The sequence below is a fragment of the Buteo buteo genome, chromosome 3 (genome assembly GCF_964188355.1).
Source record: "Buteo buteo chromosome 3, bButBut1.hap1.1, whole genome shotgun sequence".
Lineage (NCBI taxonomy): Eukaryota > Metazoa > Chordata > Aves > Accipitriformes > Accipitridae > Buteo > Buteo buteo.
This window is the reverse complement of record NC_134173.1, coordinates 34404332-34428357: the sequence shown is the minus strand read 5'-3', so window position 1 is coordinate 34428357 and position 24026 is coordinate 34404332. Positions and strand designations below refer to the sequence as shown.

General features: G+C 37.5%; 1 protein-coding gene across 7 annotated transcripts in view; it reads left to right on the top strand.

The window, feature by feature from the left end:
- Window positions 1–24026, top strand: part of PCMTD1 (protein-L-isoaspartate (D-aspartate) O-methyltransferase domain containing 1) — a 45902-nt gene that overhangs the window by 6435 nt on the left and 15441 nt on the right. For 5 of the 7 annotated variants that reach the window (XM_075023279.1, XM_075023275.1, XM_075023276.1 and 2 more), the window contains 2 exons: window positions 13877–14303; window positions 18371–18473. In XM_075023279.1, the coding sequence (XP_074879380.1) occupies window positions 13997–14303; window positions 18371–18473 (410 nt within the window). In that variant the 5' untranslated portion in view covers window positions 13877–13996. Of the gene's footprint in view, window positions 1–13876; window positions 14304–18370; window positions 18474–22122; window positions 22277–24026 lie in introns of those variants that run through there. The other 2 variants (XM_075023280.1, XM_075023282.1) reach the window with 2 other exon arrangements.

The following is a 24026-nucleotide window of genomic DNA, read 5'->3' as shown; positions in this document are numbered from 1 at the left end:
GTTTATAGATTTAGCGGTAGCAATTGGAGTAGAATCAGAGTTCTTGCACGGTACTAGTTTAAGATGTTGTGAAAGGCAGTATGCAGTAGAAGACACAAAATACATGTGCTCCTGAATGTAACTATTCACAGTATGCATGTTGGTACTGTCCTTCAAGCAAAACAAATGGCATTTGCTATCAGTTCCCGTTGCCTTCAGGAGTGAAAGGGAACTAAATTTCAAAGAGAATGTCTAAGAGATGACATGTCTGTCTTAATTATTTGTTCATATTTTTTAAAAAAATGACAAACTGCTTCTCCAAAAAGAGATACCTGCATCAATGTATGGCTTCCATAAGTGAAGTGGTAGTCATTGGAATTCTATACGGTAATAGTCAGTTAGTGAATTGCATCCAGCAGTTGATAGGCCTGTGGTGTCCCTGTCCTAAATGAAAGGCTTGATTCCTATAAATGGTTGTTTTAACATTGAATGAGGAATTAGGACCATGTGGTTGGGAGAATGAGAAGTGGTTACTATTCTGAGAATTTATTTGGGTTATTTCTGTAGCAAATGTTTTCAGTGGATATTCAGGAATTACCATGTGGTTTTCTTTACAAATATTTGAAAGAAAAAGCCAAGTAATACTCTTCAACCCAGTCCAGACCACTGTGCTATAAAATGTTGTATATATCGAAGTTAGAGAAGAGAGTTGGAGCCACTATCCTGGTAATCATATTTTCAACACAATTGGTTTTGCTTGATAGGTATGGCTAAAAGGTATGCGAGTTAGCATTGCTGAAAATGAACTCTGAAGTTCACTAACAGAGATGCTTAATTTCAGCAAACAAAGCAAAAGGTTAATATACCTGCAGTACTATTAATTTCAAGTAATCAGGAATGCTGTGAGTATTTCTACTAGGACATCAGTTTGCCATTAAAGGATTTGATTTCCATCTGAAAATCTTTGTCTAAGACCCATGAAGTTCGTTTACTATGTTCTTGTTGGATTCTGGCAGGTAGGGTTTTGCTGGGACATGTGACCCTGCTGTTTATTTGCGAAGCTCTCCCCTTTACCCTTTTGAGAATGAACTGTGGTTTTGTTTCCATTCTGTGTAGCCACCTGCTGTCTAGTTTCTTAAGCTTTGCTGTGTTCCTCCTTCAGGAAACTCTAAATTTGGCATCATTGCAGCCAGGAGGTCAATGAAACTGGAAGGACACAGAAAAGTTGAGTTGCTGAGTTTCTTTGTAACTTCTGCTGAGCTGACAGTTGCAACATTATAAATCCCATAGGCCTTAGTCTCTGCTTATTTCAGTTAATTCATTAGGACTAAAACTCATTACTGCTGAATTTCCTGAGATTCTGCCATGCTTTCTGGATGTCAGAAAAAGTCAGTGTAGGATTTGACTTCTCCATTCTGGGGGGCTCTGGATAAACTGGAGTTGTTCATTATATAACTACAGCAGGTTATGTGACTGTAGCAGCCTCTTGTGTTATGTTTGTAAACTACATTTCTCTCAGGTGAAAACCATGTGCTTTGTATGACTGAAAAAAACCTGATGGGGTAGGATTATGCAGATGAAGATACACTGTGCAAGTGCACAGCTGCTACGTAAGCAATGATAAAAGGTTCTCAAGTTCCATTTCTTGGTGAAATATTTGTATGAATATCTTGAAGTGGTCACTGAAGCTTTCCCAAATGCTCCAAGTCCCCTTCAGACTATATCTGCTGTTGTTTGTACTGTGAGTAAATCATAACTTTGGAGCCATATTTGCATTAGTACTTGATTCATACCTGGAGACAAAGAAAAACAGTAGTACAGAAACATTTTCGAGTTAAAAATGTGCTTATGTATTTTGGTTTTGGCTTTTAAAGAAGGCGTATGAGGGGTTTTGTTCCGAGTATTTCAAGTTCTTAGTTTAAGCATGCACAACCCCAGGTCCAGCCAGTAGTGAGGCTGAGCACATATTCACAGTAGCACAAACACACATGTATTCAGCATGTACATATATAAATGCATAGCTGGCCACCACATCAACACAGAAAGCACAGTACTAATGCAAGCACAAACAGCACCAGTGGCCTTATCCTGTTGACTTTTCTGGATGGTCAAGCTGAATGTCTGCTAGTGACAAATGCATGTATATAGTATGGATCCTTCCAGTTACTGGGATTAGACACTCCTTCTACCCTGCAGCTGGCCCTTGGGTTCATTTATCCCCCATTGCCTCTTAGACACGCACACAGTCATGCTGAGCCACCAATCCCAAACACCACAGGCTCTCTAGCAGTCGACTCCTTCAGTTGCCTTACTTGGACGGTCTGCCCCGTCCCTGGTTCCCAGGCCACACTGCCAGTTTGCTGGCTAGTCCAGCTTGGTATTCCCTGTGATTGCACCTTGACCAGCAAAAGCTCGCCCCCTCCTTTGCTGGCATCACAGACCTGCGGGCCCCTGTGACCTGCGGCGTGACTCCGCTTGTCAAGTAGATTCACATGCACAATGAATAGAGCCCCAGGAAAAGAGTTACAAAAGGAGGTTAATGAGCAGACAGGACAGACAGCAGTGATTTGGGGCAGAGCACAGCTAGACACACATACCGACCCGCAACCTGTTCACAGGTGACCTCTCCTTCTTGTCACCATAGCTCTCTGTTTTCCAGTACTTGTTTCTCCCCAAGCCACTTTGATCCCTTCCTTTCCCCACCTTTGGTTCCTTCCCTAAACATCCTGTAGGGACTTGTGCGATCCCCAAGTGCTTTTCCCCTGCATCCCATGATAAATCTAGTAACCCTGTAAGCAGTCACATCTCTCCATCTGAAAAGTCCCCTGGAGAGGCTGGGTGGTGGTGGGGATGTGGGGAGAGCCAATGGTTCTCCTGTGGTAGCCCTGGGAGGAGCTGGGTCAGGGTGTTAAGTGAGTTCACCAACCCACAAGTGTGCGTCTCTGCTCCTTTGTCTGTGTGCAGAATAGCTTTTTATCCTGTAACCTAACAGGGTTAACTTTGATGTGTGCTGGCAAATAATCTTTAATCGTTTGCAAGCCCAGTTGAAAATTTAGAGGAGTTGCTGGCTGGCCGTAGAGGTGTGAATTAAAGTGATATGGTTACAAAAGCAATACTTTGAAATGTTACCTCAAAGTAGGGTGTTTTAATAGCAACAGGAACAGGGAGAGTGCTAGAATGATTGCATGAAACTTTGTGGAACAGGCTTTGGTAACAGTCTTAAGGCTGTAACCTTTTAAATTGTAAAAAAAGGAGTTGATTTCCTCCCCCCCCCCCCCGCCCTGGATGACTTGCATTTGTGTAGAGACTTCTTTGGTAGACTTTTAAAATACATTTAGTTCATACTTGATTTGTACGTTTTGAAAGATTTGATAAATCATCACTTTCCTTTGGTAAGAACCATGAAGGGATAGTTAATCTCTTTTACTTAAAGTAAGCATTGGACATCTTAAGAAATGGGGATTTATGGACAAGGTCACATCAGTTTAGGGTGTGCTGTTTATAGATTTATGGTGTACCTGGAGGATGAGGCAGATTATGACATGGGCCTTTAAATGTGAGGCACTTGGAGATATGCAGGATTTGGGGATTAAAAAGAAGAAAGTTAGGCGCAAGTAGATAGCCATTGCTTTCTTTGACAAGTTAAAAGTAACTTAGTGTGCATGTGTTTTACTAAACAAACTACATTTGAAAAAATTGGTGATCTAGTGTGATGCTTCTGGAAGATTGCATCAGTGAAAGAATTTTGTGTCATGGTTCTGAGGAAGAGAAGCAGGAAACAGGAGTAGGCCTTACTCAATTCTTCCCTCTTGAGGATTGCAGGCCTAAGTAATAAAGTAACTTCTCAAAACATATTGTATTGCAGTGGACTATTCTAAGAATCTAGTAAACAGGATCAGGACTTGAACTTTTTTTCTTTAATTTTATTTATTTAGTGTCTCTTCAGAAGAGGACGCATAATAAATAAAAGTTGAGATTCTCAGGCTGTGAAAGTAAATATTTTGGTAATACAGTATTAGAAGTTGTTTATGCTGTGATTATTGCATGCTATTTTGATGCTTTTAGATGTATTTCTAAAGATCAGAAAACCCAAAGGTTTTAGTGCACTTGGAGCTTGATAAAGTTGATTGATATTTTTGGTTTTTATTTGGGCCTGGGTTTTTTTTGGAGACTGCAGTAAATGCATAGCTCTAAGATGAGGTTTCAAGTGTCAGGAATGTAACCATCTTCTATTTTTACACTTGACCTCATTTCTATTTTCTTTTGCTAAAGGCAACAGGCGTATGTTGTTCTGTTACTGCTGGAAATGAGTTATTTAAGTAACTTGAAATGTTTATGTGCAATAAGCTTTTGAACTTTACCACTGGCTGAAATAGTGAATACTTTGTCATGGGCCACATTTCGCCTACTCAAAATTATATGAACTGTGACTTGATCTGCTTAAGAGCTATAGCTGCAGAAACTACATTTGTGGTGGAAGGTTAGGAAAGTATGTTTCAGTTCTTGTACTAAACCTGCTTGATATTTCATTATAAAAGAGGATTCTCCCCACCTCCCCGCCCACCCCTTGCCAGCTGTTACTGGTTGCTCTCTGAAGGTGATACTGAAAGTAAAGGAGCGCCGTATTTTACTGTGGCTTGTTACCTTCAGGTCACCACAAACTAACAAGTTTTGTTTTAAAAACGTTGAGTATTTGGCTTGTCATTTATGTCATCGTGTCTTGGTTGTCTTGTGATCAGGATAATGTTAAAATCTGTAGAAATGTTTGTGTCAGTTGTATGCCTTTTACCTTTTCAGGCTAAACAGGATTAGCTACTCTAAGTGTTGGTTTTTCTTTTACACATCTCTCTGCAGCTCTCCTAATTCTTAACATTTGACTGTTAACGGCTTACATAAACCTGCTTGAAATGAGTATTCTCTGTTAAATACCCTTGCACAAAGCTATGTATTGTGGCAATGAGTTTTGCAGCCTGGTCACTATGTAGCTCACTAATTCCTGTGAAATATGTGCACAGACAGCAGTTTCTCTTCTGAAAAACAGGTGCATGATACAGACTGAGTGAATATCAGACATCTGTATGTATTAAACATCACTGATTCATATCTGTCTTACGAACTTCTGGTATTTTAGTCTTGCCAGTGAACAAGCCACTATTACCTGGTACCTCCTGTTTCTGTGGGTCTGTTAGGCCCTCTAGAGAAGCTTCTCATATTTCTCCTTTCTCCCAGCCAGTCTGTGATAAAGCACTACTCTTTGACTAGTTTATACTGGATGCACTTAAAATAGTTGTAGCCTTGGAATAGGCAGAGCTGTAGGCACACCTCTCAGGAGCTGAGACCTTAAAAAGCATCCTATAAGAGGACTGCCAGGTTCTTTCACAGGCACTACTGTCAGAGGGAGGATAGGGGATCTTCTATATGTTGGACATTGGGTTAAGCTGATGTCCTTTGCTTATGAGATCTTTCGTGGGACTTTGACAGGTTGCTAAGCCATTTTAGGCTCCCCAGAGAAGAGACCATTTTATGCAGTATCTTACAAATGAGCACCACCAAATGTTTTGGACACGTGTGGGTAGAGGAGCAATATTAATTGTTTTGAAATCTGCAGTTGATTGGATACTATAGGGTACACAGAGTCGGCACAGAGCTAGTTTTCGTTCACTTATAAAGGTATACACGCAACCTCTTGAGATGTAATCACCAGTTTGCATGTAGCTGAACTCTGATGGTAAGCAACAGACTGGCAACTATTGTTTTGTTGACATCTTATCACTGCGTACTGTGAAAAAAGCATGCCATGCTGCTCTGATCGAGTACTGTTACCAGGAACTGCCTAGTTCCACCACTCAAGCTGCATCATACACTGCCATAGACATCAGTTCTTGTCATTGTCAATCAGTTATTCAGACTTTTGTTAGCAGTTAACACTGCTCTCTGAAATTATTGAAATAATGTAAAATTTTTTTCTTTATATCTTGTAGACAGTATCACTGGACTGACACATAACAAATTTTAGTTCTTTTTTTTTTCTGATGATACTAGCTAACAGCATCTTGCTGCTTTGGAAGATGACTTTCAGAGCACTTCTGTTCATCTGCTTCAGAATATGAGGAGGAGCTGGTTCTGGGGACTGAGCAGCAACTGGTTATTAATATTGTGCATCAGTAACGGACAAACTGTTTATGCCTGACAGACTAATGTCTTCTGCACAGGTAGTAATGTCGGGTGCTTAAAATCTCATGAGACTTTTGCGAAGACGGGCAATCAGAGTATTCCAGAGCTGTTTAACGTCTCATCAGCCTCTCATCCATGGAGGCTTTTTCATTTTATAAATAAGAGCATTTCTTAACAAAAGTTCTATGGCAGAGACCGGCTAAATTAAAACTTACTGTGAAATTAGATACTAGCAGATCCTTTTAAGAGAAGGGAGTGTTTCTGTGCTTGGTTCCAATTTAAAGCTTTTTGTAACATGAGTGACTAGATTCAAAATACTTGTGGGTATGCAAATCCCAAAGATCTCATGTATTTGAGGTGGGAGGTGGGGGGACAATAATTTTGTGCAGAAGACCAACAGACAGTCTTTACTAGCGATTAATGAGTCAATAAACTAGGGCAGTGAGACAGTTTTTCTGTCTCTCGGCAGGGAGTTTTTGCAGGATATAATGAAGAAAGGTCAGTTAGTGGCCCAGAGAGCATTCTAGGATGTGAACACTGAAGCTGGGTCTGTGGTGACCATAGTGACAACTGTTGGAGAATCATAAGCACAGCCCTAAATAGATAGAGACCACAGCTGAGGACTTGCTTTCTGAGGGTATAAGGCTATTTTAGTACTTACTGGGTATAGATCTACACCTTTAAAATTCAGAAACTACCCTGTACTCTAGCTTTCACCCCAGTATGGTAAATTACGCTTCTAGCTGTCTGGGGTGGAAATGGTGAACTCTTACTTCTTTGTTTTGAAGTAGGCATTCCGAACATGTTTATGTGGTGTCATAGATGGGAGACTTTGAAGAAACTGCTTGTGAAGCCTGGGAGGCTCAGCTTTGCAAACATTTTTTGGTTGCCTAGATTTTAAGCAGTGAGGAGAACTGAATCAGGATATGGTGTTAAGCTATGCATTAAAAGTTCCATCCAGGAAATAAGTAGGATTCTTTGCTTTGCTTTGTAATAAACAGTAATGAATTTTAAAGTCTTTATCAGCATACCTAAAAACAGGTTTGGCATATAGAACTGGTGTATAGAAAATGTTCTTTTCAGCATTCAGTCCTTGCCATTGTGTGAAGAGGGTAGGTAGAATTTCAGGTGAGAAAAACAAATGCAGTACAGAAGAAAATATAGACTGAGAAAGGAATATATCCCAGTCCAAAGAAGGAAAAAAAATATGTGGGTTTGGTTTTGTTTTGTTTTTTTTTCCTGGGTGAACAACCAACAAAATTCTATGTTGCTTTTTTACTTTTAAGTTCCTGTGAACTGTCTCAATTTTTGTTTTTTTAATAAAAAAAGAAAAAAAAGTCAAAAGGTTGAGTAGACATTTAGCAAGGTTGGTTCAAAAATTACGCCCTTATGTAACTACCAAGGTTAAGGTCATTTGATCATGAAATCTGCACTGATGTGCTTGTCACTGCTTATATGTTTGTGGAGCGCCATAAGCTTCAGTGCATCTTTTGAGAGAAATGCAGTACCATGTGTGCTGTTTGGTGTGTTCAGGTGACTGGAGGTGAAGGAAGAGTAAGAGCAAGCACACACTTGGAATCTTGTATAAACAGCTGTTGAAGGCCTAAACAGGAGGATCAGGACTTAAGCTTACATCAGACTTGACAAACATTTTCTGCCCAAGTAGGTCAATGCAATTCAGGTTAAGTCAGTAGTTGTAGCTGTTTACATTCATTTGGCTTAATGTTAATCCTGTGGTCTGTTCCTTGTTCTATTGGTATATTACAAAGAACCTTGAAGTGTGCTTTGTGGAGTACATTACATTGGAGAGTTGACTGTACTTGTTTTTGTACTTGCTTCTGTTTAACTTGAAAAGCTTCTTGAAATGATTCACTGAACAGTAGGTTAGGATTAAATGTTTTTGAGTGAGATGAGTCTGGAGTATAGACTTCAAAAATGTGTAGTGTTTCTGATAGAGTTTTCCTTAATGCACTAAGAAAACAACAGTTTTCCTTCTTTCTAAACTATTTGGAGTGACAAAACAAATAGCTGTGGAAGAGGAAGGCAGTTCTAATAGCAGCTAATTGCCAAAGCACTTAGACTTGTTACTGCCTTTAGTAGCAGTTTAGCAGCAAAGCATATCTAAGACTTGATGCTGAAATACCTGTGTGTCCCACAGTTTATTCTGATTTTTTGTAGTCACCTACTACAATTGCCTCTAGCACACAGTTCATATTTTGGTTTTCTTCAGCCTTTGCCTGGTGAAGCTAATGTTACAATTTCTCTTTTGCTTTCAGATAGTAATCAATCATTTTGTTTATTCAGAAGGCCCTGCTGAAATCTTATACTTAGCTCTGCAGTTCGGAGTTGAATTTCCTCGTACAGCACTGTTAGAATACTTGGGAGGAAAGGGGAAGCTAAACTAAAAATGGAATCCTTCTGTTGTAGGAGTCTCTGGATGGGACGAGGACAGGTACAACATGATCTTGAGTTCATTACGGCTGCAGGAGTGGCATGAATTGAGTCTGAACAGAAGTAGGTCTAACACTTGGTGGCCTGGGTAGCTTTAAACCTCTGCTGATCCTAGTGGTGTTGCTGACTTCTGCCATGAGTAAACGGAAACTGTTAAATGGGCTGAAGTGTTTCAGGCCCTTGTGTGCATTCGTGGTTAATTCCTCCTATCGCCAGTCACAGAATATTTCTTTTTGGGGGAACTTAACAGCTGACTCCTATGTCTATATTTAGGCATAGCTCAGTGGTTTATTGTTGTCCCTTCCCTGTCCTTCCCTCCTGGGTAAGGTGGAAGGTTTACCAAGCAATTCTGTATGCCATCTATGAATTCGAAGTAATGCATCACAGTCTTGATTCAGTGTGGTATGGTGTGCTCCAGGCTGGTATCTTAGTGAAAATAGTTCTGAGGAGGATACTTGCGTTAGTTCTGAGGATCAGACTTGAAATATTGGCTGATCCCATTTACTATATTTTGTCCTCTACTTTTCATCCTTTGAAACAAAATAAGATTCAAGTTAGTAGGCTGAAATAACTTTTATTTTTAAGGAGTCACCTGTGTGGAGTCAGGATGTGTCAGTATTACAAGATACTAAATTTGTAAGATACTTGGCATTGTATGGATTTAGCAAAGGCGAGGTTTTGTCTGTCAAATTAACTTGATACCTTGCTAGCATGATATTTAATTGAGTGTACAAGTCATTACTGACCTAAGGAATTAATTTGAAGTGCTAATACATATATGTAAAAATTCTGAAAAGTGCAAAACTTGTCCCTTTGAAAGCTGGCAGAAAAACCTTGGCAAGCCTTACATCTGGTTACTAACTTCTCAGATAAGGGTTTTTCATAGCTTATAAAATGGTGGAGAATTAAAATGCACTCAAATTGTCAGCACTTCCTAGATTCACATAGCCAAAGAACACCTGTTCAGTTAATGTGACAATTTGTGATTTTTTTATTTAATATTATTTATGGTAAGGAATTACAGTGAAATTGGTTACAAGTTAGGTCAGAAACGAGTCAGAGCTGTTGTGATACAATTGTGTGGATTTTTACAGAAGTTGGAAAGTGTGTTGACATTTCATTTTTACTGTGAATGTAAGAAACCTCAAGATAAAGTGTTCCAACTCATAAAAAATAAATTAATGAATAGTATGGAATGACAAACAGGGTTTTTTTTAATTGTAAGTGTTTTTAATCAGTGAGTGAACTTTCTTTATTCAAGACTTGAAATTGAAATTTTATATTGAAATTTTAACTCCTAAACTACAATTTCTGTTGGCTTCTGTATTCCAAGGATTCCTAAGGCTAAAGGCAATTACTGCATTTTGTTAATGTTATGCACCCTTCCCCTTTCTTCTGAAATTTCTGTACCTTTTGGTGTAATAGGCATCAGAACGTTGCTTGTGCTTTTTGTGAGCTGTGTGTGTTTCAATTTAGGTATCGGTGAGCTTCACAGGATGCTTTCTCTAAGCTTTGCAGCTATGTAGAAAGTTCTATCATAGTATGATCTGCTGTCTTTATCTTGGTCCTGGGTCAGCTGTCACAAGGAAGCTTTGACTAATTTGCCCTTTTTCTGTAGCTGTGCTAAAATAGCTTGTGAGGTGGTTTTTGTGTGTTTAAAACAGTAGAAAATGTGTCTGACCACACATCCGTTGCCTCTGTTAGAAGCAAGTAATTTTGCTTTCATAAGGTAAAAGCTTGCAAACATTAACACTATTGGAGGAAAGTAAAATATAAAAAAATATTTCTCTCGGCACAAGAGGTCACTTTTCATGAGAAGATCTATTTCTTTAACTTCCTAGGGTTTTTTTTGTTTTTTTACCAAAAATATTTTCCACTTGAGTAGTATTTTTGCTTACCTATAGCTGTAGAGTTCAAAGTAGAGCACCGCAGTTGATTAATGAAAGCAAACCAAAAGCAAGATAGCTAAAAAGCAAGCAATATCACTGTCTACCTAGTGTCACTGTTTTCAGCCAGGGGCATTGTGTCCAGAGTAAGGTGCAACCTTCAGCCACACTTCTGACTAGCCACTCTGTTCTGCTGCATAAGCATCCCATTCTTGAGAGGAGGCTCTCTGTTTGTTTTCTCCCCTGCTTCCCACGTTGTCATGCTGTGTACTTCTCTGTTCTTGCTTTTGAGATTCTGCGTGATAACCGTTAATGAAGGTGAAATGCTTGGTGGGTCTCATCAATAGAAAACCTTGTGATACTACAGTAACTTTAGCTGTCAGATAATACCGAGAATATAAAATTACAAAATACCTGAAGACATTAATTCTGCTTTAGCATAGTGACTATACTGAAATTACCAAATGTTATTTATGGGAAATAAATTTTATGTGAAACTAATAAAGACATTTTTTTGATAGAAACGATAAAGCTTTAGGTTGGAAGAATAGCCTTTTTCCATCTGAGCTGTTTGTGTATTTGCCTGCTCACCAGTTGAGTGTAGCTAGTTGGTGAAGTTCTCCATCTGCTGGTGCGAGGTGGTGAATGCACTCTGCAGGTAGGGCTGGAAGTGGTATTTGTGTTTCTCAAATGTAACAGCTGCATTAGTCTTCAAGAAACTCAGTTCTTACATTTACTTTTTAGTTGAGATATGTTTGGAAATAATTTTAAGGTAATCATGAACTTTTTAGGATGAAGGGATGGCAAAAACTATTGCTGTAGTCACTGTAGATTATTTAACTTGTTAACTAACATTTGATTCCGTAGTTCATTGAACTTGTAGCTGTGATGGGCTACAAGTGAGCAGGGCTGGAATATTTTTACAGATTATTTTTCCTTAAAAAAAAAAAAATCCTCCCTCAATTTCTGCATTTCCTGTCTAAATTATCCCTTAGTTTTTTCACAAATAAAGGGATGTTCCTGTGTGATTAAACACACACTGGCCTACTTATTCTGCTGTGGAACACTAGGATGTTGAGAAGTGTGGTTTTTCTGCTTTCATTAAAGGTTTTCCTGCTGCTTGATAATTGCACCTGGTGACTCTTACCTCCTCCTGCTCCAGAACATCAGTGAGAATTGGTTTTGCTTCACACAGAAGCATACAGCTGAGTGGTGAACAGTCATCATTTCACCCATGGTTTTACCAGGGGTCTAGCAGCCCTGAGCATTCCCCCGTGTCTTTCTTTTTTAAGTATGTTTGTAGTTAAGGAGAAGCATTGCAACTGTGATCTGGTAAATTTGAGCTTGTGTGCTTGAAATTTTAAACCTAGCTATATATCTTAGCACTGGTACTATATCATTATTCATCTTCATTACTGACTTGGTGTTTTATGTAAATTAATGCAAGGCAAGGATAAGGAAACACTTCTGTCAGAATTGCAAATAGAAATTAGGTGTCCTTTGTTGGAAGACTGTTTTGTGATGGCCATCTAGACAGGGGAGGGATTAGAATTGTACAACTTTTGGTGTTGGATGCTGTAGAAACTTTTTTTTTTAAGCAAGAAGATGACAGCAGGCCAAAACAAATGTCAAAGTTTAATCTTAGTTTCCACTTACTTAGGATTATGTGCATTTTCATACATGTCCTTTTTGCTCAGAACTGATCTAGTTCTCTGGTTTAGTACTCCTTTGATTCTCAGTTTGGTGTTCAGAAAAGTGAATTTACTCATTGGACTACAGTCCAGGAAGTGAGCATGGTTTTTTTGCATTTGCAAGGATGTTTCAGTGCTTTACTTCAGAGTTGGTGCTGTTTGTAGTTTAATCATTCAGGAAAATGGTTCAAACTCCAGAAGTCTTTGTTTAATGTTGCAATGAGGGAAAAAAAAAAAACCACCAAACTTGAAGTTGCTTGTAGTTTCTGGATGTTCCCATTTCATTTTATGGAAAGGTTTATTAGTACTGTTTTGATGGAGACCTGTTGAACATGTGGAAAAGGATTCGTTAGTGTTCTAGAAAGGTTCTTCATTTAAAGTATTTAACCATAAAAATTGTGTTGCAGTGACCCCCACAATGTAAACTTAGGAACCACCTTCATTCTGGTAACTTGAATGACCTTGGGCATCTGGATTGTGTTTGTGAATTCTTGACTCACGAATTTGCACAAATAGGCATGTATAAGATAGGAATTTGCTGAATTGCGTTGGAGTATTCTCAGATAAAAGATTACATTCATGTTTTTAAAAAGAATGCTCAGTGAAATACGCTTGTTTGAGGAGGCAGATGGAATTTTTTAAAAGGTGATACTCAGCAATGCAATTAAAGAGTCAGAGGTGAGTGTGTCTTTGGTTTTGTTTGGTATTTTCCTTGTTAACTAGGTTACCTAGAATGTGCAACAGGATTCATGGTGGTCATTGTCTTCTGGCTATCTAAGCTGACTTTGTAATTAATGTTAACAGCTAGCTCACTATGGGTACTCTGTTCATCTAGAAGTGGTGGTTTAAACCTTATTGTTTTCCTCTCTTCCAGTCTTCTGTTGCTATTTTACTGGTAATTCATGCAACATTAAAAATTTTAACATCTGGATTTTGAGTTCAGTGATTAATAATGTAATAACTGCAGCTAAAATACAGATGAAGGAATTATTTTGAAGTGAATATGTTATGTAGAATTCATGAAACTTGCTAGTCACTGAAGAGCCAGCAAGCAGTTGAAAACTTCTAGGAATTTGCACTCCTCCAGTGAATATGGCAGGCATTAGGAGGAGCTCAGATACTCAGAGGGGTTTTCTGTGCTGAATCCAGAACAGAGCCATGTGTGGTTGTCTGCACTAGTATTCTGGTTCAACTCAAAAGTGAACATCTGAGAAGCATCTCCTGGACATAGCCACTCACTTGGCTTTGTCTCCCACTGTGGGGTGACTTCAGAGCATGTGAACCCAGTTCCTTTCAAATGTAGCTAAGTTGGTACATGCTCTAACTGCTGTTAGACATTTAGTTCTCAGGATGGGACTAGAGGTAGTTCAAAGGCAGTTGCTGTCCTCCCCAAATATATGTCATACAGGTGATAGGTTCTTAGCACTGTAGTGTTTTCAGTGTCTGTGTAAACTCTTACGCAGTATTGCTTGCTAATGTACACAGCCCATGTTGACGTATTAAAACTAAGCTTAAAAACATTGGATTGAGTTAAAATCTGAATGGCAGAATTTTGATTAAATACTAGCTGCCCTGACTCTTAATAGTTCTGCTTCGTAAAGTGATCCAGTACTAACAATATTTCTTCACCCTCTAACAGTTGTTGATTTCTCTGTCTTTTGAAACTCAAGTTGTGTAAATGTATCTATTTTCCAGGATTCGTTTGTGATGTGCTTCTGAAAGAAGAACTGAGAATCCGTTACATACTTACGCTTTTGGGAAAACTCTCCTCCGAATGTATTTTGCAAACTAATTGAATTATTGTAGAAATTCAGCATGGGAGGAGCTGTGAGTGCTGGAGAAGACAATGATGACTTAATTGATAACTTGAAAGAAGCTCAGTACATTCGCACTGAGAGTGTGGAGCAAGCCTTCAGAGCAATTGATCGTGGTGATTATTATCTGGAAGGATACAGGGACAATGCTTATAAAGACTTGGCCTGGAAGCATGGAAATATACATTTGTCAGCACCTTGCATTTATTCTGAAGTCATGGAAGCACTGAAGCTTCAGCCTGGATTATCTTTTCTAAATCTGGGTAGTGGAACTGGATACTTGAGTACAATGGTGGGATTAATATTAGGTAACTTGAACATTTTTATTTTAATGTAGTCTTTCTGTGTATTTTTAGGACATTATACAAGCCCTGTAAAACTTCTTTAAAAGTGACAGTACTATACTTAAGACTGGGTGTTTGAGATGTGGTGTTAAAATATTCTATGTTATCTACAAGTTCCTCACTGGCACTGCTGTTCAGTGACATTTCATGGAGTGTTTTGGAAGAGGCAATTGTTGCTGCTTGCCTTTCTATAGTCTAAAATTCTCATTTGAAAGGGAACAGTCCTTTTATTGCTTAAAAGGACAAGGCATAGCAGAACAATTTTTGAGGACTAAAATTTTAGTTTGCACCATGTTTATGCCCTTGCTCTAGGTTACTGTTTTGATCTTCAGTTTATGGAAAGAAAAATGTAAATTGTAAAGACTAATGACTCTTGAAGAAACGTAATCGAGAAAGAAATCTCTATCAGCATGCAAAAAAATTATTTTAAAATATATTTATTTAATCATTTTATTAGTGAGAAAGTTTTGGGATGTAGACTGATCAGACTGTTTAAACACTGCAGTTCTGTAGGTTTTTAAAACTATTTTAACAGATTACCACCATGTTTTTTCTTCTGTTTTAAAATACATTTCCTGTATGAAAAAAGATGGAATTAAATATTGCTGACTAAATTTAAATTTTAAAACCTACCTTGGAGAGAAAAATGCTTTAATTACCCCCGCCCCCCAATATTTAGAATACAGAGCATGTGTACCAACAAAAACCTTTTTTTACAAATGAATTTCATTACATGAAATAACTTCATTTATTTTAGTATGTAGTTTTCATAGATATAATTCTATTGACTGTATTACATGGAGTTTTCATATTTCCTTGGTTGCAGAAACCTTGTTGACAGGTAATATACAGATTTTACATTTATTTATATACACAACTGAGGTGTGAAGAATTGGTTTGTTAATTTTCAGTTAGTTTAGTTACTGTCTGTCATCTGTTCTTACTTAGTTAAGAGTAGAAATTATCTCTAGTAATACATAACAAATGTCATTTGTTGGCATCTCTGGCAGTGTCTTTTGTTCCAATTAATACCAATAAATTCAACGGATTCCACTGTTCTCTTGTGGAAACAGGAATTATGTTCATTCACAGGTAAAAATAAATAAATAAAAAGATAGGTACTCTATTGGAGTGTTACTTTGCCCTTTTCAAGAATGTTTCTATTTGGGAGTAGATATTTTTAATTAGATTGTAATATTTTTAGGTTCAGCATTCTATTTCAGTATTAAAACAATTAGTAAATATTGCAGCATTTTTTCTCTAAAATGTTTGTTCAGAGTAGTGAGTAATGGTATTCATTTATTTCTCTGCCTTGTAGAAAGCTTTGTTATTTCATTATTCTTTCTTAACTATGATGTTTAAAAAAGAATTTGTGGCTTACGTATATTGCACTTGTATCTGTGTATTTGTCTAACCTATTTTGAGTGGCTGCTGGTTGGCTGTTGAATGCTGCTGGGTTTGACCTCTCTTTATCAAGCAGAATTCTTATCCTTCAGAATATTATATGCAGAGTTGAGGAAATTAAACAGAAAAAGGTTTATCTTCTACGGAGGGTGAGATTGCCTGACACCCTCCGAGGAGCACAGTTATGCTGCAGATGTTCCCACAGAGCCAGCTCAGGTGCTGATACTTCTCTAGCAGTGCTGAGGAGCCTGGAGCAGTGACTGTTCAGCTACTGACAAAGTAGACTGCCCATGTTTCTGTAGTGCTGTACCCAGTCTCCAAAGTCTGCTTAGTGTTGTAATGTGGTTTGAGTGCTAGGTTGAGGCATGGAAGGTATAAATACAGTTTGTGTGCCTTTATTTTCTTACTCTGCTCCCTTTGATAAAAATTACTAGTTACATATAATCATTCTTCTTTATTTTAGGATTTGTTTTAAACCAGGGAACAGCTGCTTTAACAAAGAAAAATAGACATAATTTTCTGACAAATAAACCATATATATTTTTAAAAGCTCACATTTTTTTTAAACCAATTTCAGTGTGCGCTGCAATTAGTAACGGAGAACCATGTGTTTTTTGACAGTAGTTGGGTATCTTTCAATTTGACAATGTAGTGAGTAGTATTTCTGCCACATTGGCAGTGTCAAAACGAGTAGATTAAATTAGCAAATAATTTGAAACTGGTAGACACTTGTAAGTGTAGCAACATACTAAATAAAACCACACCACTCCATAGAGATTAAATTAACTGTTGCTGATAACTGTTAAAATGTAAATGTAGTTCAGACTAGATGGTGGAATTGCCAGCTCATTACACTGAAAGAGGTCTGTTGACTTTGCAGAGTAGCAGGGAAGTTGGTTTCACGTTTTTAGAATGGCTGACTCTTTGCTTAAATGTACAGCTGTCACTCTCCTGATGAAAGAAGAGAACATGCTTCTCCTATTTCCGTTCAAATTCCGAATACTGTGGTGTGTCATGATGTGGTGGTGTCTTGCATTCATAGATTTAATTTCAAGCTGTTGGAGCAACTGACATTTACAGGTCTTTTTTAGTTCTTTGTTTTTCAGAATTGAGTATTAAAAGAAATGTATATGTGAATTTTGGGACAGATGATGATGCGTTTTTAATTTACTTTAAATTATGAGGTTAAAGGAATGGCAAATCTTAATTAAAACATACTTCGGATGCTTTTGTGTGCTGTAGAACTGTAACTACACTGGTTAAAAACATAGCCTATTACTGTGCAAGGGAACATTAAATAAACAGGAAGGGATTGCCTATGCTAATGCTTTTCTTAATGTGATAGATAATAAACTAAGTTTACAGTAGGTATGAGTGTCAACAGGAGGTACAAGTTTTCACAAGTTGTAAGGAATGTCCCTTGTGTGATCCACCTACCTCTTGCCTGCCATCAGAGAGGTCTTGGGACCACTGCCTGTGGTAACCTAGTGGATTTGTTTTATTTTACCTAGTAGAAAATGTTCTGAACTATGTTAAGAATGGCAATTATTAATCAGCTTAGTGGCATATACTGGTTCTCTCTTGCAGTAAAATGAAACCTTTCTCAGTAACCCTAGGTCTGTTCTGTTAATCGGTGTCCTAGAAAAGACAACTTGAATTCTGTTTCATTGGAGTAACATCTTTGAGCTAAATACTTAGGAAAGATTTAGAATGCAGTAGAGGATATAAATATAAGTTTTGTCTAATCTTACTGATGTTTACTTTCTCTTCTTCCCCTTCCCTCTCCCTTTTTGAGTTCTCTGCTCCAGTGACTAAAGTCCCTGGGCTATCAGTGCGTGTTAAATATAGAATCCCCACAGCAAATGTGACTATCTGATTCAGATTCCTTCCTGATGTGGATAATCCTCATAATACTGTCTCATGATTTTTTCTTGTTCCTGAAAAATAGCATTATCTTTTGGCACACAAATTGACTTGGAAATAAACCTGGATTTGATTGCAGGAAAGCAGTGTTGCAGTTGTGATGGGATTGTGATGAGTGAACATAACATGGTCAATTTCAGTGTTCTAGATGGAAATTAATTATTATATAAGTAAATCAGGAGCAGATGTCTGATTTTGGAACCTGCAATATAGAAGAGCAGATGTGGCTAAGGGATATAATACCTGATTTCTGAATTGTCAAAAGCTGAAAATTTTGCCGTAAGAAAACTTCAAAATTTAAATGTCAAAATAGAGACTAAATTATAATTTGAAATTGTTGTATTCCAACTAAATACTGTGTTGAAAAAGAAGTTGCTCAGACTGACTTAAGTATAGTCAGATGCATTTTTTTTCCACATGCTTATGAAGAAAATTCATTCATAAAACTGTTTTGCCAGAGTTCTGTCCCTGTTCTTTCATTGATCCTTTGGCCTTTTACCTTCCTCTTAAACACTGGTAATGCAGATGCAAAAAATAACTTTGTCTAGCAGTGTTGGGAGATCTTTGTGTTTTATGTGATGTTAGTGCTTTTACAGATGAAATGTATAATGCTGTTCCATGTGGTTGTGCTGTGCGTAAAAGGAAAAAAAACCCCAAAACTAAAACAAAAACCCCACAAACCACCCTGCTGTTTTTATTTACAGGACCTTTTGGGATAAATCATGGAATAGAGCTTCATTCAGATGTGGTAGAATATGCCAAGGAGAAATTGGAGAGCTTCATAAAATATAGTGATAGCTTTGATAAGTAAGTATCTAATTTGTCCAGTTCACTTTGCAGCAACATTTTTGTTTTTAAACTGAGTGCATCATTGCTTACAAGTTTAGGGAGGGGAGAAGAATGGCATCACACAACCAAAACCACAAAACTTCCAGTTTGTGACACTAGTGCATAAGGTAAGTTAAGGCTTAAGAAAGCACTCTTTCGAAATGTGGGAGTATTCCTGCTGTGTAATACTTAACAAAATTGATTTCCCTGCATTTTGGAGGTGTGTATACATAGACACGTACATGTATGTATGTGCACGTACATGCATATATACATAACGTACTTGAGAGTGATGTGGTATGCAGGTGTCTTTGCATGTATAGACTAATTCATATCCGTTAAGTCAGTTTTTGTTATATAATTGTACATCATCTTTCTGTACAGGAGTAGCTTATTTCTAATCTACCACTGTTGATCTAGACATGAGTAGATTTATCTGATTGCCTTCATGTTTATTACCTGAAGAGATGGACTTAGGAGTATTCATATGTGCTCATACATCACTCATTTTTACTGGTATACTTCTGGGTTTCAGGGCTTTGAACCTTACTGGTTCTACCTACTCAACAATTTTTTATTACTAATTTTAAGTTGGCCCATAAGCAAGGTTCTAGCTAGGGCTGTTCTCTGTGAAGACTTTCTTCTTTACAGGCAGTAAGTTCTCCAACAGTGATTATAAGGTAGCTTCTGGAAATGCAGAAAAGCTTTTGAATTGTAGGAGTAGACTAAGAATTGCACATCCTATGCCTCTTTCCTTCCCCAGCCAGCAGCAGAGAGAATTCTTTCTATGCCTTTACCTTTATTGTAATGTGCTTTTTGAACTGCCATGCTCTTGGTTATGTCGGATGGAGCTCAATCCACTTTTTTCTATACCCCAAACTTTGGGAGCTCTGGTCTGACCACAGGCCTTCCTCCTTGTGCTCCTAAGTAACAGAAGGCTCTTAAAGTATAAAGTATCATCCTAGTGTTACCTGTATCTGAATTAAATTCTGTACTTCTGATACTGGCTAGATGATTTTAGTACTGTGTTCCCCCATTAGAATAAATAAAACTATGTAAGAGAAAATACTTACATTTCATTACTACTGTCTTAATTTTAATACAAGCACTTATGTTAGCTGAGGTTAATACATACAGAAGACAGAACAAATAAAAATGGATTCAGTCAGGAACTTTATGATGCACTTTATATAATCTTTCTTTAAAAAAGTGTGAAATGTGGTCACTCATGATCATTACTCGTACTGCATTAGGGGTTCTATTAAGTTAGATGTACCTGCCAGCTAATCAATTCCTGCACTTACCTGTACTCCTGCATTTCTGTGGGTGAGTGTATTGAGACATACAAAAAGCTGGTTTCGATTGAAATGTCTTTCCGATTTGGTGATCTGTTTATGTACAGAATTTAAGAGAAATTGAGTGAAGGGGTAGCAAGGAAATTGTATTATTAAAACAAAATCTGATTAGGATATTTATGTAACTGAATATCACAACACTGGGGTTTACACTTTAAAACATGCAAGAACTGGAAAAAATATTGCTAAACATGGCATAAGTGAATGTCAGTGTTTTATGTATGTTGCGTTTGAAGGAAATAAGTGATCATACATAGTAAATGATCTCAATACTCTTAAAAGAGAAGAGGTGTATTTTCCCCTAATTCAGCAAAGATCAGCTCTGGGGACAGCATTATAAATGCTGTGTACTATTTACAGTGACAGTTAAATTGATCTTTAGTTATACAGTGTTATTCCAATGAGGGGGAAGAAGTCAGCAGGTTGGTGAATATGATGCAAACTTTATCACTAATTTGTATATTATATTTGGCATATGCTGTTTAACAATCTACCTTTTCCTCACAACAGTAAAGTACTAAGCAATGGCTACAGAAACACCCTCCTCGCCAACTTAACAAAAACTATACTTCTGTGAAAGTGCTTTTTGTTACAAATCTACTTCGTAGTAGCTGCACTGCAGCTGACATGATACTGATTGGCTGCTTGGATTTTGTGTTTTGTGGGGGGATTTGTAACTTTTCTGCATAGCTGATTCTGGCTAACTGCTTTCTTTGCAAGTACTCTATTTTAATTTAGTTAATGAAGATGGTGTGTGGGTTTTTCTGTGATGGGGTCCTTCTATATTATTTTCTTAATACAAGCGAATTTATACAGTATGTCTTGAATTTTAATCTGCCTCTCAAAGTAATGTGCTCTGGGTGAATAAGTCTGGTTTTGATTCTTGTTTCAGTAACTTTTTCCTGCCTCTTCATTTATAAGTGAAAGAGATTTACCAAAAATTGTATGGCCTGTGGCATCTGAACTTAACCACTGATTGGTCAGCTTAGTATTTGGACGAAAGACCACCCAAGAAAAAGGTGTGCGGTGTCTGTCTACTGTTGAACACTGGTGTATGCCTAGCAGGTGTCCTTACTGTTTGAAAATAGATTTTACATGGCAGACTGGTATGGATGAAGTTAGTTGTCTGAGTGGACGTGTGTGTGTATGAGTTGGGGAAAAATACCTTACACTTGCTAGTAGCCTCTAACGAGGCATGTGGGGAACAGAAGGAGGACAGAGACCATGTTCTGTTTTCCTGACAGTAACGGAGTTAAGTGAATGGGAAATTCTGTAAAACTTTATGTTGCCACTTCCCTGCGTTCTTTCTTTAGTGTATAATATTCTGCAGTCTGAATATTTTAAGCAGTCTCGTTTTGAAACAAAAAATGGGTTTAACCTTGTGGGTGAGACTTGGAGAGCTTCAACCTACATCCTAAATAAATACTTTGTAACTTTGTGGTGTTCCTTTGCTTGGAGCGATAGGCCATTGGCTTTGCATCAGACTTTTGCATGGAGCTGTGTCATGATGATTTAGGTGGGTTTTTGCCTGATAAAGCAAGATGGAATATTGCTTTGATGCCATTGTTATGGGGGAAAGATCCAGCGATGAGTGGTATAATACAACTGTTTATCTTGATTCCTGATAAGAATGTCATTGAAATGTAATTTAAAACTTACTTTTCTATGATGGGGGTAGGCGCTTGACCACAGACTGGAAGCAATGTAAAAATAGCATGCCCAGAAGGATTTGAGACGCTCTCTCTGCCTCAAGGGAGGGTTGTCTACCTCTGGTAGGTGGGCTTCTCTCATTTTTGACCTCTTGAACTGTTCATTGGAGGAAAAGCTTTTCCAGATACCTGTTTCAGAAAGACAATAATTCCAGTAATCACTTGTATCTGTATCCATATCCCACCAATCTATAAAAACAGTTTTCTTCTAAATGGAGGTGGAGTTGTTCATTCTGAGAGGTAAAATGCTGCCTTGATTTTACTTGACAACATATGTTTGCCAGTAGAAGCAAAGGAGAATTTTCATCTGAAAGTGTCGTCACGGTTGAGGTGCAAAGATTTTAATTATAGACTAAAGAAAGTTCTCTGTCTGAGACTGAAATATGCGTAAGGCTCTCTTTCATTCTTAAAACCTTCAGGAAATGCATGCCAGTTAAGGGGAGAAAAATCATTCCTTAAGAAGGCTCTATCTAAAACACATATGTGCAAGTACCAGGCCCCGCTTCACCTGTTTATTGAAGGGGAATGTGTTGTCTTTTCTGCTCCCAGTCAACTTCTAGACCTAGAATATCCAGCTCGGAGAGAGAGCCACAGGGCAAGGCTAGGTTGCCCATCTTCTAGCACCCTATCAAAAACCAAACCTGGGTAAGCTGGTGAAGTCCTGGCTGTGAAAGAAAATCACCAACCCTTCTCAGGATCAAAAGAAACCACTTCAATGGTAAGTGACAAGAACCCTAGTACTACTTCTGGGATAACTGTTATGGGTGAAACTTCTTCCTGAAGTCCTGTAGTAGGTTGTGTTAGCATTGACAAATAGTAAGGTTAATCTTCCAACAGAATATTTATTTGTCTTCCTGGAAATTCAGGGCTTCTGCTAGGACTCTGAAGGCTCACTTTCCATTTCAAATCTGCTTTAATGAAAAGAAAGTTCCTTGTATACACACAAAGAAAATAAAGCTCCTGCCTGCCTGTGCAGCTGGTTAATGATTGCAGTAAAAATCTAAGCAGGAAAAGCAAACTGTCACCAAAACTCACTGATGGCTTTCTCAGTTTGAATTTTACTGATAATTTAGTCTTAGTTTCAAATAGTGTAAACAATGGTTTTTTTTTTCTAGCGGTGAATAAATTCTTGTTGAGGTTTAGTCCAACCAGAACAACACAGAGACTACAAGAATTCCAGTGGGATTCTTTGATGCCAGAGGTTATGTTAAACAAAAAGGAAAGGAAAATAGGCTTTTGGAATATCCTTTTTTTTATTTAGAGGCATTAGAGAGAAGTACTATTTCTAATCCTACACCTTGTAAACAAGAAGGCTCCAAAAATGACAATTCAATCTACTTTTACCTAGGAAGGAACTAAAGCTGCATTTTTCAAGTATTTGGTAGTTGCAGAAGTATGTATTCTTGCCCTAAGAACCACATACAAAATATCTTCTAGAAATAAATAAATAAATCACATGGTGGACCCTGCCTTTCTTTGGAAATCTCTCATTGCTACAAGTTTCGATAGTATTTAGAATGTTTGTTACGTTAAAGCAAGTGATGGCAGTGCTCAATGCATGGTTCCTATAAAATCTGTTGCTTCACAAAAACCCGCCATATAAAATACAACAATTTCAACCTATAAAACCATTTTTCTGCTTGGTAAAAAAAGAAAGCAAATACTCTTCTGTTCTTGTAACCAGATAAGTGGTTTTCCAGACTTCTATCCATGGATGTATCAGGGCCCTGACAATAAAGTGAAGTGACAGAATTTTTTTCTCGCTTCCATATTCCTGTCTACTTTTCTTAAAATTCACAGTGGAATTGATAAAAAGTATTCTTTCAATATAATTCTTCATTTTACCACCAAAACTTTGATATAGTACATAATGAAGTTTAAGTTTTGTAAACCAATGTTGAAGGGAGAGGGAGACTAGTTGTAAGTAATTTTAAGAACCAGTGCTTGAAGTTTTCTTCAATTAAGAGTAATGTGTTTTAGTCCACTTTAGTGAAACTGATGAGAACATCAGAAATTATAAACATATAAACAAGATAGCTGAGGTTATAGAATAGGAAAACCAAGACAATTTTATTCAGAAATGTAGATGACAAACACAAGTGAAATAGAGATACGGGTTTCTCACTTACTGTCCCTACAGCATTGCCTAGAAGCTGAAAAAATGTTCAAGACAAAATTACCGAATAGAAATTTTACCAGCATCACTTTTGTCTATTACTCTAATGCTGATTAAAATTACTATTACTGTAATTGGATGCAAGGCAGTTAAGTTGCCATTGTAGATTTTGTTTTCAAAGATTTAATATTTTTATTTCTGTTCATTCTAATATTTGTAGTTTACGTGCAGAGGGTCTCACAAATAATATTAATAGGTAAGATGTGTGTAACTTCAACAAAACATGGTAGCAATCCATGAATATGCATTTATACATGAACCAAAGACTAGTTCAAAGAGCTTGAAAAAAATG